The sequence below is a fragment of the Aplidium turbinatum genome, chromosome 8, assembly GCF_918807975.1.
Source record: "Aplidium turbinatum chromosome 8, kaAplTurb1.1, whole genome shotgun sequence".
Taxonomy (NCBI): Eukaryota; Metazoa; Chordata; class Ascidiacea; order Aplousobranchia; family Polyclinidae; genus Aplidium; species Aplidium turbinatum.
In genome coordinates, this window is record NC_137479.1 from 5,957,578 (window position 1) to 5,974,644 (window position 17,067).

General features: G+C 38.7%; 1 protein-coding gene and 1 pseudogene across 1 annotated transcript in view; one reads left to right on the plus strand and one right to left on the minus strand.

The window, feature by feature from the left end:
* The window catches only part of LOC145775431 (uncharacterized), a 39,310-nt gene that overhangs the window by 15,679 nt on the left and 6,564 nt on the right, over window positions 1–17,067 (plus strand). The window contains exons 10-15 of the mRNA XM_082586727.1: window positions 10,057–10,088; window positions 10,922–11,009; window positions 13,048–13,158; window positions 15,098–15,280; window positions 15,626–15,727; window positions 16,735–16,842. Of these exons, the coding sequence (XP_082442853.1) occupies window positions 10,057–10,088; window positions 10,922–11,009; window positions 13,048–13,158; window positions 15,098–15,280; window positions 15,626–15,727; window positions 16,735–16,842 (624 nt within the window). The remainder of the gene's footprint in view (window positions 1–10,056; window positions 10,089–10,921; window positions 11,010–13,047; window positions 13,159–15,097; window positions 15,281–15,625; window positions 15,728–16,734; window positions 16,843–17,067) is intronic.
* Window positions 2,475–7,850, minus strand: LOC145775393 (uncharacterized; annotated as a pseudogene).

The following is a 17,067-nucleotide window of genomic DNA, read 5'->3' on the forward strand; positions in this document are numbered from 1 at the left end:
AGTAATGTAGTATCCCAGCTAGCAAAATTTTCCATGTTTATATAGCTAGTTACGTTAAAATGATCAAAAAATGGAAAATTTTGCTGCTGGGATCCAAGGTTGGTGATTTTTTTCTAGTGCTAATTTAGAAAAGTGATCTAGTCTGCTTGAACTTGAAGCATGCGTTGCTTTAATAACGTTAACCATGTTGCATTAACTTCATTGTGAATAAAACTACGTGTACAGTACGCACAGTTGACCCGCTGTAATATAAGCCGGATAAAATGTAATGAACTAGTGCCATGCATTAACAACGAAACTCAGGTCATGGCAAACTGGACTTTCTGTACCAGAAGCTTACCATGTTTTCATGACATTAAAATATTAAACCAAGATATCATATGCATGACTGTCTAACAGCTCTTGTCCGACTTGGCTGTCAACACTGGAGCGTGATTCTATCTTAATTGAAAATGAACGATTTAGCCGAACTGGCTGAAATGCTTTCATTAATTATTTTAATCGCCTGCCACTCGTAACGTGCCCAACTTAGCCTCAAAGTAATTTTCCTCAATGACAAATAAAAATGCCACAATCATATCCAAGCAGTGTTGATCACACGTACCGCCATTAGCTGCTCACTAACACTCACTGATCGTTTGTGCTTCCACCTCTTTGGAAGGGAAGTTGTGAACGTGATTGCCATCTGGCAAGGCATCAACCTCCAGGAAGTATGGTCAGTTTTTGAGTGGCTGCTTAGTGAGATGTGTGCTCCTTGTTGTTTACGCGTTATTGTTAGCCTGTGCGACCTTTTCGTTGTGACATATTGACCGATAGAGGTATGGACCGACTTTTTCCCAGCCATTCAGTTCTGCTAATCTGACGTTACTTCAACGACGTCAGACGTTGTATCAATAAATAGCAGATTTGCTTGCTGATACACGTCAGTTTATTTCTATTTGGGAAAGGGTTGTGCTGTTGCTTCATTGACACACGACTACTTCCTGCCTAGTGGTGCCTTTTTGAAGAGTGGCGACGTGGGCTGTTAGGCCAGTCTCGTTTGCACCTCGCAGGCGAAGGACGCTTAGATTAGAGTGGCCTAGGGAAATATTACAAATTCTATAACAGTTTTTTACAGTAGAAAGCCAGCTAGGCGAGCAATTGATTTGAAGCACAGATTTTTGGAAAGACTATGTTAGAAACTATTCGGTTATTAACTTGGTTTTATGTTTACAAACCAAACCACTTTTGAGAAATTTATTATCACCTGTGGCTATGAAGTGTTCTCAGGCTGCACGTTTGTAACTTATTTGTAATACTTGTTTTAACTTTAACAGCTTACACGGAAGCGGTTTTGTAATATTATTGATAACGACTTTCAGAGGACTGAGATATCATTCACCACAAAAAGTAAACCTTTGAGAAGAGATATTTTCAAGCAGAAAATTATTACCCACTCTACAAGTAAACATCAAATTATGAACGCCCAAGTTGCTCTTGAAAGACCCCCAACTGTGCCGAGACGTACGCAGAGCGTGCGCGTGCTTAGTGCTTACATGTCCAAGGAACAACGGGGCCTTCGTGTTACCAACGAAGCAGAAGACACCCCTGAATTGTATCAGCCCACACGGCCCATCAACCGAAAGAAGCAGTCACGAAGGTCACTCGATGCCATGGAGAAACAAGCTGACGAACTTTTTGATTTTTTATCGGAGCTTGAAAGCAAAAAAGCTTCGTGCAGCAGCAACGAATTAAAGTCATTCTTAGCAGAATTGGACCCCAATACGAAAGATTTGGTTGTTGAAACTTCTCCCAACAAATCCTCTGGGATTCCACAGCGTGGAAAACGTCTCAGTGTCCGAGACAAAGCCAAGTTATTTGTAAAACCAGCTATACACGAAGAGCCAAGCGAAACGAGCAATACAACAAAGTGCTACAGCAATGCCGTTGGCTCAAGGCGGCCCGGTTCTCGCAACGAAAATATTAATAACAATAAAAGGAACATAACATCAATCAGGGAAATCAATGAAGAAAATAAATCGATCGTTACACCGATTTCTCCTCACTCCAAAGCATCTCCTTCGGCAGAAAGTCTTCCAAATGGTATTGAAAGACTTTCTTCTTTTGGCAATGAAAATGAAATTGTTCTACAATGTGATGAGCTTTCTTACAAAAATGATGCTTCCATTTCTTGCACTCCATCTCTCAAAGCACCATCGCTCAGCAATCAAGAATCTTCCTCAGTGATCTCATCCCCGAATGCTTCCAAGATGTCTTCTTTACCGACACCGGATTGTCATTCGCAAAGAAATAAAGCAGCGAAAACTTTTGAATCCGATAAACCATCGAAGAGAAAGATACTTTTTGCCACCACTGTGAACTTCGTCGATGCCTCCTCTTCTTCTTGTCCCCATTCCTCATCAAGATCATCGAGAAACGCGGAGGACTCGAGGGTTGGTGCAATGTGAACGCTGTAATTGTGATCATGCCGTATTTTAATATCTCTCTATCACTTCCAACTTCCCTTCAGTGTTCCCATCACCTCGCTCCACAATGGGTTTGGGATTCAAAAGAAAGGTTGTTGATCGTGGTTTTGTATCAGTAATCCACAGCACAAGAGACTTATTACCATTGTTGTCGGAGCATGTTCATTTACCATACATACTGCTTTGTAAACATTGTCCATGCGCATGGGAGTCGTGTACAACATTTACGGTGCAACATTTATTGACGTTGTAATAACGAAGAGGCTTTGTTAACCAGGAGCGGGCGACTTAACTGAAAGTTTCAAATCAACTAGCACTTGTGCATGATCTTAAAATGTTGATTCTTATTAATAATTCATTAAAAATCAAAACTTTCTTGTGTAAATGACTTCGTATTATGTGCCACTGATATGTATGTGTCTTTCCAACATGAAGTCACAGAGATAAATATTGCAATCAGTTCAAAATGTCTGGAAGTTTTGACACACACGACCACGATTACTGAGCGTTCGAACTGTTCAAAAAAGATTACAAATGTCTAATTACTTGGAGTTACAGCATGAAAGATGCATGCGGTTATTCTATTTGCAGGCGGCATTTTCACACGCCCGTCTGTAAAGTTAATTTCATCTGCAACACATCCGGTGATTATAAAGCCACGGTATCACTCGTTTTAAAGGCTTGATAATTCCCCTTTTTGTAAAATTTGCATTGCTAAAAGTCAATAGGCTAACATCAAAGTAACGATTATTTCATGGTTATGTAACAATTTTGCTACGTGCCTTACCTAGCATTGTATCGACCTTTGTATGCCAACGAGACGTCTGTTGTCAATTAAACTAACATTTCCATAAATACAATTCCTGAAGTCGCTGAAGATAGAATTCTTTTGCTCAAGTTTCATAGAAACTGAATGGGCGGAAATTTGACATCGCATCTCAATGGCCGGTTCATCGAAGTCGCCAAATCAAACCAAAGCAAAACTTTCTGCAAAAACGTTTGCTTTAGGGCACATCAGGCAGAAAAAATTATAGCATAAAAGGTTTAAATCTCGACGTACAGAGTCAGTTTCATTTCCAAAAAAGGCGACATTCATATCGTATTTGAGGTAGACGATATTGGCGTCGCCAGAGTTGCCTTTTTCACCTGTCAGCAAAGTTTTCTTTCGTTCTTCGTTGTTGTGATCTGTACCCATTTGCTGTTGTTGACTTGTCTGTGGTTTGAATTGCTTTATTTATAAGCATGCAGTTGTGTTGTTGACGTTTGTGAAGTGGCATTTCGTGTCTAGTCGAACCAGCGTAAACTGACAGCACTTTTGTTGAATGAATATGAACCAAAAAAAAGGCACCCAGTTTCCTGGGCTGTTTTAAAATTTCATCTTTCAATGTTTGCATCAAATTTTTGTAACTTCCATTTTTGCAAACAACCAAAGGTATCATATTCAATGACACAGAAAGTGTGCAGTATTTACGTTGATCCATCACATCTGGATATTGAATCAACGTAAAATTATTCATCACAGTCCAGTGTTATCTTTCTCGCATTTTCTCGTTACAATATAACATCATTCCAAAACAGACAGTTTGAGTGCGTTGGTTTTGGTGGGTTGGAAAGTTCAAGTAACCACACCTCATTATTCACATTGATTCAACGTTTGTAGACGTTAAATCAATGTAAAAAACGACAGATTTGCTGTCTGAGTACGCAGATATGGCCCCCATCCATCAAACTTGGTTATTTTACATAAAGATTTGAATGCAACAGCACTGGATCATTCACAGATTAAGCAAATAGGAAGATTACGCAGCTTCATCCGCGGACTACGTTATTTCATTATGCACCAACCTTAATCCACTGATTAGAATTGTCGATTACTGATCGAAGGATGAGCTTCACGCATCTAGCCCTGAATGATCGAAGCATAGTTGTAGAATCAATTTAATAACAACATTTTATGTAACGCGGTATCCATCAGTTATGCATTGCTCTCAGCGCTGTACAAAGCAGACAGGGTCAACAAAATCCGTCGTTGCAGACGTTGAATCAATGAAAAAATGATGGATTTTGTTGTCTGGGACAGGGTCAGCGCAGCCATGTAGAGGCGCAAACCGTCCAAACGTTAAGCTTTTTGCATCAATGAATGGACGTTGAAACAACGTAAAAGGACCAATTTTCACGCTGTCCCTGACTGATTTTTTTCACTAAGATGCATACCTCATGCAGGCCTTAGGAATATTCACTTATGACTGATTTGCGTTCAAGAAGTTTGTTTTCTTATTAAATCCATCAGTTTCTTTGCCCGAGTTAAATTCTGTGAATCGTGCAAAACCAAGTTACGTTGCCAAAATCAACAACATCTACGTTGATTTTGCGTTGTCAAACGTGAAAGAAATAAAAAAAGCGTGTAATTTGATGTCGCGGTTGGAGACATGCCATACCTACTTTGTGAAATGGCAAAAACACATCTAATTACTTATGTAAGTGATTTCCGCGAAATCTATTCAAATTGGTCATCAGTCCAGTATCAAACCACTTAACAGTGATCGCAGATCTGAGCTCTCGTTATTTCAGCCTTGTCCATTTGTTTGCAATAAATACCACTTGGCATCAAAGCCACAAGAGCAAAGAAGATAAAATTCCGCCACGTCAAGTCTTAAGTGTGACAGCTTTTCTTCTACCTAAGTTCGCGACCTTTCATCAATGTGGACACTCTTAAAAAGTTGAATAAATAAGGACACTACATGTCAGCGAAGCTGTGCTAATTTAATTTTAATTTATGGCTACTGTCAACAATGTAAATTTTGAATCTTTAAGTTTTAAAACAATCCTCATCCTTTCGCGTACCGTCAAATAAGCGATCATAAATGAAAGAATATAATGATGCAGTAGCTACGTTTCTTTGGCCAGAACTCGTAATTTTATTAACTTCTTTTGTGTGGTGGTCCCCTATTTAACGTCTGCACACGTGGAATCGATGTAAAAATGACAGATTTTGCTGTCTTGGTTGGTTGTCCAAAGGTTTTGCTTGCGATTGCGATCAACCCAGCCATCCGACACCTGCCGTTTTTACATCGCTTAATTGTGTAGCGGCGTCTACACAGAGTGAAAAGGCAAACTTTTGCTGGCTTGAAAAGAACGAAAATCTTCTTTGCTACAAATAATTAACCATCACAGTTTTGATCTTCCACCATTTAGGTCAGCGATAACTGCTTGCCATGTTAAACGATAGTCTAACTTAATTGGCGGTTAGGTTTCACTTTCACCACGTATTATTGCTAACAAAAATTGTCTACTCATCGTTCTAAAAACTTATTTTTTCGCTTTTCCAAAGAAAACGCTGATAAAATAATCGAGGTCTTCAGTTGAACTCACAAGTACCATGAAACAAGTTTGTCCACAATTGTTGCAAAAATTCAAAGTTGGACGAAGCGTTTATGGTCAAGAAGTTTGTCTTTCGCTCACACGTGACTTGCACACGTGACAAGAAGACTCGTAGGTTGTTCCAAAGTACGCATTACTTTCCAAAAATAATGTAACGTAATAATAACGCAATCGTATAAACTCCCCCAAGACCGATGCAATATCCTAAAGCAATAAATTATAGTCCTACTGAAGAAGTATCCTGGTCAGTTTACTGATCCGACCATACATCACACCGTGGCCTACGATATAACACGGCCGGATATCGTGCCGCGAAGAGAAAAAATTAGAGGGGTAACTTTTCTGCACAAAGTTGCATATACTAACAGCTTTACAATGCTTAACAGACAAAATATTTTACATTTCTGAACAATTTATGGACATAATGATGCGTTAAAAAGCATTCAACATAAAATTGTAATCATACGCTGATATGCTTGGTTCAATTGCTAATCTGGTCAGCCAAAACTTGAAAATTGGATGTGGCAAAGTATCACAGCTACCGTCATTGTCACTTTCGCTTTCATCTTCTTCTTCAGAACTTGATGGTACTTCAATGACCTTGCGTTTCTTGCCTCTCTGACTACTGGTACTTCCAGATCCTGTTCTAGATGGCATCTTCGACATTTCTTTTAGTGCAGCTATGTCTTCAGACGTATATGCCTTCCCTGCTGCTACTTTGGGGCCACGTTTTTGACGTGTTGTTGCTGGTGGAGACAGGTGCTCCTTCAACATGTTTGCCACAACTTCTCCCAGGGCCTCTTGGACTGTCTCAGTTGGATTATTGTTTGTATCAGGGAGACGCTTAAGCACCTGCTGCTCATCCTGAGGTACTAGACCGCAAGCCTTGAATCCAGCTGCAAGGTTTTCATTTTTCTCCTCCATCTGGTTACACAGTCATTTCAAAAGCGATGGAAACACAGTCTTTGGTATGCTGCCCCTCACTCTGCTCTCCTTTCTCCAGTCCTCCAGTATCATTCTCCACATCTTCTTTACTGGCCCAAATACGGCAACATCCAGTGGTTGAAGTAGATGGGTTGCATTGGGTACTAAACTGATAAACTTGATATCATTTTCTTCACAATCAGCTATCACCTGTGTACTGAAATGTGATGCCAAATTATCCCCAATAAGCACTTTCTTCCCAGGCTTCTCCTTTACATAGTCCAGAAACAACTTGAACCACTTCTCAAACGTAGTGGAATCAAACCAACCACTAACTGAGTGATTGTATAATGCACCAGGTGGGCCACCTTCCGTCCAACCAGCATAGGGATTCCTTGATTTATACACGACCATCGGAGGGAGATACTCTCCCACTGCATTTCCGCAAAACATCATGCTCACGGTTTGCTTGGAGTGTGATGTCTTTCCACTCTTCGAAGTCCTCTTCTCACAATGCACTGTTTAGCCCCTGGATTGTCTGTTACATTGGTTTCATCATAATTGTACACGTTTTAGGGCTTTACCCCATTCAGTTCCTCATGTTTTTGAAATATTCTTTCACGATAGTTGAACTAATTTCAGCACGACTTGGCTTCACATTGTCAGCAAGTCGTTGTGTTAGATGTTTACGTTCCTTAAATTTTTTTAGCCAGTCCCAACCAGGCAGGTTTTCCCGGAAGATTTTTATGGTTTTACCTTGTCGATTAACATCTTGTACAAGGTAACGAATGTCAGAAGACGATAATAGAAATTTCCAATCAGTTAGGTGGTTGATGACTTTTACGAGTGCTGTCTCTTCAGCAGCCAATAACACTGATTATCCACCTGGTTTTCCTGCATGTTTCACTGTTGGACGTGTCTTGTTCCAAACCGTTCCATATGGTATTTTGAACTGCTTCGATGCAGCATGAATGGTCAATCGTCCATTCTGCACCTGCCCCACAGCATTTTCTAGGTCTACTTGAGTATATGCAGTTTGATACCCCTCGACCCAGCTTTCCGTTTGTAGACTCGTGGCATAATTGTTACAGTATAGTATCAAACTTAATCAGTATCTACAAAGACAACACAAAATACAAATTTACTATCATAAAAACACAACTATACAGAATTTTGGACACCATTGTTCAATTTTGACGTTCAGTGTGACTTTGATATAATCAATGTCAAAGTCACACTGACTGTCAAAAGTCACCCCGATTAACGGTATTCCAAATATTGCTTAAGCTACAAACGTATTTTATAATTAATATAGTACAATTACAGTATAAGCACATAAACTATCTAAACCAAGGCTGTAGCTATATTGACAAAAATGAGGCACTTGACTTCCACAGAAAAATTTTAATGTGCATGATTATGTCTGTTCAACCTTGTGACATTTGACAAATATATACTGGTTATAACCAAGTGGTTTTTGGAATATCAGCCAAAATTTCCTCTAGTTTGGTTGCTTCTGGGCTTTGTACAAGGATATTTTTCAAAAATTCGACATCAAATTATTAAATGTTAATAAAAGGATTTTTGGAAAAAATGCAAACTATTTAATTGCTGCTCTCGATCCTGACTACGGCCTAGATCACATCACAAAACTGAACAATTTAATGACTAATAATGTAATACCTCCCATTATTGCAGATTATAACATAGAGCATAACTTAGTACTGCAGCACAATATACGTCTACCCTGTGGTGTCATCACTGCACTAAAACCTTAACCTGTTAGGCACTATTGCTAAGTAATATTTTCTGTGCAAAAAGTTATCGCTATATTATTGTTATTGTTTATCTTCAAGCATTAACAAGCTGCTCCAATCAGCAATTCAAATTAGATTAGATATGGCTTAATAGCATTGCCAGATAAGGAATTCTGCCCTAATTTGAGAAAAGTTCAAAGCTGTTGAAAACAAAACTTGTATTTTGGAAATTTTTTTAGTCCTGGGCAAAGATCCTTAGCTTAACCCATCCTAACTTTAATCCTAACTCTGGCAAAACCTGATTGTGACCATGGCAATATGTGGGTAAAAATAGCCACTCCGAATTACATTTGCTGTTTTGTCAGCAAAATTGATACTGCTTGCTACAGCAAAGGTTTTAACAAGACCAAAGATGTTAAAATGGTGTATGATTACTGGTGCTACTTAGTGCCTACTCTTGCAACAGATACCATTTTAAAAGCTTTGGTTTTATAGGAGCTGTTCTGCAACAGCAACACTTTACATTTAGGCTACAGTTTAGTAACTTCAGAGAATGAAATTAAATGGTGAAAATTGAACTGACAGTGTTGCCAGACGCAAAGCGTTACCCCTCTAATTTTTTCTCTTCGCGGCACGATATCCGGCCGTGTTATATCGTAGGCCACGATCACACACATTTTTCACAAATGCAATGCCAAACACAAAAAAACTTATTTACTGACTCATGGACATTTCAAAGTTTAGTCCCCACTTTTTATTGCAACAGTACCCAGCTATCAAAATTAGTGGTTTTTACAATGGTTGAATGTCTTCATACGGAGAATCAACGTGAAAAAGACCATTTATTTTCTGATTGGGTTGTCGTGCCAACAAGTAGCTACGTAGCTTGTATCACAACCTGATTCAAACGTTTGTTTTTGTTCTATTTATGAACTTTTTTCCGACACTTTGGCTTGCAAACCCTCAATCCTCGCCAAGGTGGCTGTTATTTGGTGGCCTTTTACAAAAATAGCTTATCACGTTTTAGTAGCGTTAGCAAGTATCGTTTAAACGCAAGAAAACAATATCTCCATTAAAATATCATTGGTTGTGGGGGATAGCAACAGCATGGATGGTTGAATATAACTGCAAAACCACATTGTGAATAACTGAATAAGGTGAATCTAACAGCATGTAAACGTTTATTATTTGTTTTTGCATTGATTCAAAATTATAAGATATTGCGTCAACGTGAAAGTGTAGAGTTTATTTGTGAACATTCCCAGCGAAATCCGTCATTTTTACATTGATTTATGTAAAAATGGCGGATTTTGTTGTCTGGGCTGTGTGAAATGTGTGTTAGATTTCCGTTTAGCTGTTTTGGTACAATTATTGGAAAAGACTGGTTCCCGTGCGATGTTTCCTGTTAAAATGTCATTCTAAAGTTTCACAGTTCAAATCGATTTCAATGATTTGTGTCTCTAGAAGACCTTTCGATGTTACTTAGAAATGTTTTTCTTCCAGTTTTGAAACTTTATTCCCATTTGCAGGTGGAACAACTGAATAAACACATCACTGAATCGTAAGTTGTTTTAATGATTGATCAATATTTTTATGACATTTTGCAATTTTCCATTCTGTAAAAAACTTTGAAAAATGTTCTAATTCGTTAAAGAATAAATAGCCATAGAAAACCGTTCGGAAACACTCCATCGGTTCAGTTTAATTATGGCTTTTTTTCATTTTCAAGTTGTGCTCATGTTCTTGCCAATATCTCTTTCCTAAAGTTGCGGCTTTTTGAAATAAACTTTTCGGAAATTACCAGTTTAATTCCAAGTAATTAACAACCGACTCAATACGCTTCGGGTGCCATTATTCTGGAATTAATTTGCAAATTTATGTGTAATTATCTAGAAATATAAGACTTTCCATTTTTGTGATGGCATCCTTCGTACTGTGATTAGCAATGAAGAGGATTATTGAGAATTTAAAAGAAACATTTCATTCTTTCCCGATTTTGCGATATTAAATTACACGATTTCAAAATGGTAGGATGTCAACTTATAATTTATTTTCTATCAACGTCTATGTCAGTGGTTCCCAAATTTGGGTACTTATAAAAACCCTTTCATTGAAGTATTGCCCCTGTGGGTATCTATACTTGGAAGTGTGTTCCTGAGGGGGCATTTTACAAAATTATTCTTGAAAGTAAGATTTCTATAAATTAAATTTTAATTTTTATAAAATCAAGGCATCTCCTAAACCCTTAAAAATCCCAATCACCCCTTAAAAATCTAGGGACCCCTGGTCGGGGGCCACTGCTCTACGGTTGGTCCGGATTTATCTACATAAACGAGCAATATTTTGGCACAATGATCCCTGAACACACGATGATAACTTAACGGTTTGTTTCAGGCCAAAGACAGGCAAAGCTGCGCCTGTTCAGCATGTTGGGAAGTTGGACAGCCGTCTTGAGAAGTACACGAAGCAAGTAACGAAGCAGGTCAGTCCTTGTACAAATGTCTTATTAGATTGTGGCATGTTGACTTCGAGAAATGAGAAATTGTTGGCCTTTATAACACGGTCTTAAATTGCCAAATCACTCAGACTGCAAATCATCTGTTTTTTACATTAATTCAACGTTTGCAGACATTGAATCAATTGAAATAACAGATGATTCACCATTTGGGCAGAAGTCTTGGAAAGCGAGAAGGTAATGAAGCGAAAGTTGCGCAAATATATCCTAACGTCTTGGCTGTAAATTGAATATAAAGTATAAACTAATACGCTGTATAAACAGGTAACCAGTTGCTACCGTAAGAACAATTAGTTAGTTTTATTCGGATAGTTTTATTATCTTGCTTGGATGACTTGTGAACTCTGCGGTACCGAAATAGAAGGAAATGTGAGAGCATTTGATGTCACATTTCACTCGTTTCTAGTTGTCATTGTTTCTCCAAATCTGCTCATGATTCATCCACTAGCATGTCAGCTTATTTTTGCAATGATTTAACCTCTGCAAGTGTTAATCAGTGCAGAAAAAGGTCCGACTTGCTGGCTGGGTCGCTTTGTAGCTTCCTTGTTTTGACTTCTAAGCTGATGAAATGAATTTCAATTCAATTCTGCTATTGGGCTCATTACATTAATTTTTGTTAGTGGACGCTAAACAACGTAACATTTTCCAAATTGTGTCAAAACAAACACCAGACAGCAAATCAGTCGTTTTTACTTTGATTCAGCGTCTGCTGACGTTGAATCAATGTAAAAAACGACTGGTTTACTGTCTGGGAACCCACCTGCAACCAACGCATTACCACACGTCCCACACGCAGGAACTCCATGCATTTTATTACGTAATCAATGCCATCCCACATACAAACTACGTTCAACCGTTCATCGCCCACTCGAGATGAATGTCACTTCGTTAGCAATCGTGTCATCTAAAAAGACGCTGACACAGTATCTTGGGGAAACGTTGAAGGTTGCGTCGTGCTTGTTGCTTTTTACAGCCGATGCTTACCTCTTTGTGTTGTTGACTACTAGACGTGTTCAGTTTGGTTTTACCACCCGGCATGTCATTTGGAGTTCATTAAAAATTAGGGGAACACAGACGAAGAGATTGTTTACTCTCGAACCGAGAAAGTCTGCGCTGAAGTGAACGAGTGACAATCTTCCATTCTTTGAGCATGGAACTGCTGACTCGGGCGCAGTCACCGAAGTCACCGAAAAAAAAAACGAAGTTAACTTTTCGAAATATGCACTTTTAGTTGCCTATTCCCAGCCAGCAATTCTGTACTTTTTACATCGAATTATACGTTGATTCGATGTGAAAAAGGATTCATACGCCCGAAAAGTGTTTCATCCCACCAGGTTCTTGCTAGATTGTCAAGTCTTCTTTAAAGTACTGTACCAGACAGCAAATTATTCATTTTTTACACTAATTTATGTCAATCAATGTAAAAATGATTAATTTGCTGCCTGGGGTTGTTCAGGATCCCACGCGCAAAGTGTTTTTGTCTTTGGTTTGTTTCGACCCATCTTCTCGTCGGTTGCACAGCACACACATCATTCTCGTGGGGTGAGGGTACAAACCAAAACAGCAGTCGTTTTTTACATTGATTCAACGTCTGCAGACTGCAATGTAAAAAACGACTGGTTTTCTGTTTTGTAAGTGAACTCGGGTCTGATTCTACGTTTTGCTACGTTTTACCTCATAGCTTGAGTTGGCAGCTGAAGCCTGCTCGCGTTGTTTGTTTCATGCCAAAGTTAAATTTGAATTTCGCTCAAAATGAGCTTCCGTTTAGTTTGCATTTCTAACGTCATTTTTTCTCAACTTCTATTCAGGTGCAGCTTCAAAGAAACTAAACTCATGCAATTGAATTATTTCAATATATAACCTACACAGCAGGAAAACATTTTTTTACATTGATTCTATCTATGCAGATGTTCAATCAATGTAAAAAGAACCAATTTGGCTAGCTTGGTAACAGCCACTCGAAATAGCGCAATTCAATTCAGAACAATGATCTTTTCTTCTCCAGGAAGTGAAGAAGGCAGGTGGGACTCCAGGAAGAGTTGGAGATGATGTAAGCAATCGTCGCAACAGGTGGGAGAGAGGAGAGGTGATATCCAGCGAGAAGTCCACGAAGAAGGTTATTGTGAATTTCTTTGCTTTTCCTAACTGGCAAATCAATCGTGTTTGCATTGATTTAACATCTGCAAACGTCGAGTCAATCGAAAAAAAAGGACTTATTTTTTGATTGGGATTGTTGCTAAATTTATTTTCAGTGTACAATGGAATCAACACTTTCTGACGTTGAAATGACTCAAACGTGACAAAGAAGCCCGTTTAGCACCCGTGTGGTTTGTAAATGCATATCGCCCCGGCCATTGTCTCTTGAGTGCTAAGACCTTTGAGCAGTGTTCAAAAGCAATCACGATTGAAAAACAATTTGAGTTTTACATGATCACTTCTGTATGACATATCATTGCACGGAATTCTAAAACTAGTCTGATTTTAATGGTTGATCCATGTTTTGTTCAGAAAATGATCTTTTCAGGGTGGTTGAAGACTTGAAGTTTCCAGCCCGAAACCAGTCATTTTATTGTCTTGATGCAACGTCTGCAAACGTTGAATCAAGGTAAACTAACTGGTTTGTTGGCTGAGTTGAGAGGATGCATTAGTATTTTAGTACAACCCGCCAATCGCAAAGAATTTTTTGTGATTAGAAATGTTCGAAACTTATTTACTTCAAACGACCTTCTAACTTCATTTACACAGCTACTGCGTTATAACTAAAAATACTCTAATCGAGTTCACGGACACGGAAAGGAATCATGTGAACACACGCTGACTTGCTACCAAGCGAAATTAATCAACTTTAGAACAGGTTGACTTGAAGGTTGGCTTCTAGCTTTCCTGTTAGCTTAATCTAAATCTTCCCAACTATATGATGAAAAGAGTTTTATTCAAAAAAAACGTGTCACAGGCACAAAAAATAAGCTGAGTTTGTTGATTCATGCCATCTTGTGCTGAGTCAATTTAACCTCAAGTCATGTGGTTTCATCTATCGATTTCACTTTCAGATATAAATAAGTTTTATAGAAACAAGCTGGTTTGAACTCGTTTGATTTTACTGTTCTTGTTTTAACAAAATGACTGTGGGTCTCTAAATATATCAGTGGATATCTATAAGCGAAATTTTGAATTTATCTAGTAATGTTTCAACAGTTGGAGTTTGTTTTGAAAGGACAGTTTAAAAATACCCCAATCTATCTTTCTTCGTATGCGACCCGATGGCTCAAAGGACTGCTTGGAAATCCGTTCAGTTTCGTGGGATGACAGTTAGACACTGCATGGATGACACCTGTCTACTTACAGCTGTTGTGTATTTCTCTCACGTTTTTTGGATTAGCAGACTAGGCGTAGATCCAATTCTCAAAAAATATCTTATTATCATTATTTCAACGTCCGATGGCGTTGAAACGATGAAGAAAGGACGTTATTTTGCTGACTGGAGATAGGTGTAAGTGCTTTATGCGATTAGCATTTGCGCTTGTTACTGAGAAGGTTGCAACGTGCTTCTCTTACGTAACCGAATCATGTCTTTTCCAAGAAATCCTGTTCAGTTTTGTGAGACGTCGCTTCTTTCTGTTGCGCTGTTTGGTTGCTCTCAAACGTTTAAGTAACAAAAAATAATCGTTTATAATAAATCAATTCCATGTATGAACACTTTTGGTCGTTTCTACAATAATTGCAGTTTTGATACGTTGTTTCTCTCATGAATGGCGACGATGAGACCTAGCAATAAATAAATTTAATAATAATTTAATAATTTAAATCCACTTCCATGACATTTTCATGTCGCATCTGGTGTGGTCAAGTTGATGACATCACGAAGGTTTATATTGCTTCGCCGCAGATAAGTTGAGTGTCGCATTAAGCAAGTGTCCTCTTTTACATTGATTCAACATCTGCAAACGTAAATAAGTATAAACAAGTAGATTTGCTAGGCGAGGTAGCGTTTCAGTTGCTCCGGGGCACTCTGTCACAATGTCCCTTGTTGATAATTGGATGTTGTTTGTTTGCAGGAAGCTGTAGCGACCTCTGGCGGTGTTTCATCACGGAAGAACCTCTGGGAGAGCGGGAAAGTCGGATCGGCCAGTGTGAGGTCCACTAGGGCCGCCGATGAGGTCAAAGGGGCGGCTGGGTTTTCCAGTCGAAAGAACCAATGGCTGAAGATAACACAACAAGACAGCGTCGCCAAGAAAACGGTAACCACCGTCGTGGTGTAATGTTTTTTTTTTACATTGTATTAAGGGAAGTTGTATTTTAAAACATGTGTTCGAACCTTGTCTCTAGAGTTCATCACGAGTCTGGAGTATTTTTTATTGTAAGTTTTTCAGTCGTAAATTCACGGTGATTTGCCCAAGATCTTACTGTATTGAATACTCTTTTCAAAGCACACATCCGTATCTACAATCAGCAACCTCCGTTTCATTTCAGTTTATTTGTTTTAGCGAAACTGATTTCGATTTTGATCTGTTAATTGTGTTATTACGCTGACTAAGCTGATTAAGATTTCGTTTTGTAAAAAAACAAACGTTTTTGCCGAACAGGAATCCCCCGTTGCTATGAAAACCGGAGTTCTCAACCGACTCAACCAATGGGAAAAGGGTGAAGTAACAGGTGCGACCCCCGGCGAGAAAGCCAAGGCCAAGGTAAAGCCCGAACCAAAGTTGTTTTGTTCAATGGTCGTTGGTCATGTCAGCTAGTAATCAGGTTTCATTTTTTTTTTACTTTAGCTTACCATGAGCCAAACATAAATTCCCCGAGTATAAAAGTATATTCCCCGAACAGATATTTTTCGATCAGACTTTGGAATTTGGGTACTTTAGGGGTACATCAACCCGGTTGTGGACGCCTGAGCGGACGCAACGTAAAACGTCTGTTTGACCAAAATGTTCTATTTGACGTCACATTGTTCTTGGCGCATTTTTATTGAAATGGTTTGTCGTCATTGTTTGTCAACACCTGGTGTTGATCCATACAAGTCAGACAGCATATCAGTCGCTTTTTACATCAATCTAAAATGCGACTGGTTTGCTGTCTGGGAAGACGGGTTCTTCTGCCACAAGCAGACTCCTACGTTAAAGACTAGACCGTATCAATTAGGTAAGGAATTGTGCAGTGTGAAATTGTGTGTTTTGCAGTCTATGCCGAAACTGCAAAATAAAAGCGGCAATTTTTATTTGAAAAACGTGTTTTGACTCATTCAACAATTAGCTTTCCTTGAAGCGTGTTTAGACTGTAGCAAAACGTTAACTTTTGCCAATTATATTTAAATATAATACAGTGTAGTTATAGTAGATATACTATAGACACATTACGCATTCCTTTACTAAGCCAGTTCCCACCATTCTATGATGTAAATAACTTACTCACTAATCTATACATTGGCAGTAGCTGTATCATGCTTGTATTTACTAAATTTTATTAAATGGTTGAATTTGCATTTAAGTAATTCTCTTTAACGCCACTATGTATTGTACAAAATGTACAGTCATGTCTCATTTCAAAAGCTAATTTTTTTTTTCTTGGGATTTCAGCACTAAGGCAACAAAGCCAAACCTTTCATTTAAACATGTGATAATGTGCTTGCCTGCACACCGCACGCGATAATGAAAAATAATATAAAGTGTTCGATTCAACTTTTCTTCCATCCCAGGCTGACCTCCCGTCATCAGGCGTGGGCAACAGGCGGGCCAAGTGGGAGAACATCGGTGCCGATACACCAAAGACACAAGCTAGCCAGAAGAAGCCAAATGTCGTAGTGGTAAGTCCACATCTGATTCCACGCCGGTGTTTTTTGGCTTTAATACCAACAAGCTCCTCCCAGCCAATAATAGTTGCCGTTTTTTACATCGTTCCACTGATGTGAAAAGACAATTTTAGCTTTTTGTGGCACTGTGCTCACTGCTCACCGTTTTGAAGAAATTGAAAATCATAAGAAAGTCGTTTTTTACCACGTAATTGCCCGATTTTTATTGCCTTGTCTGAA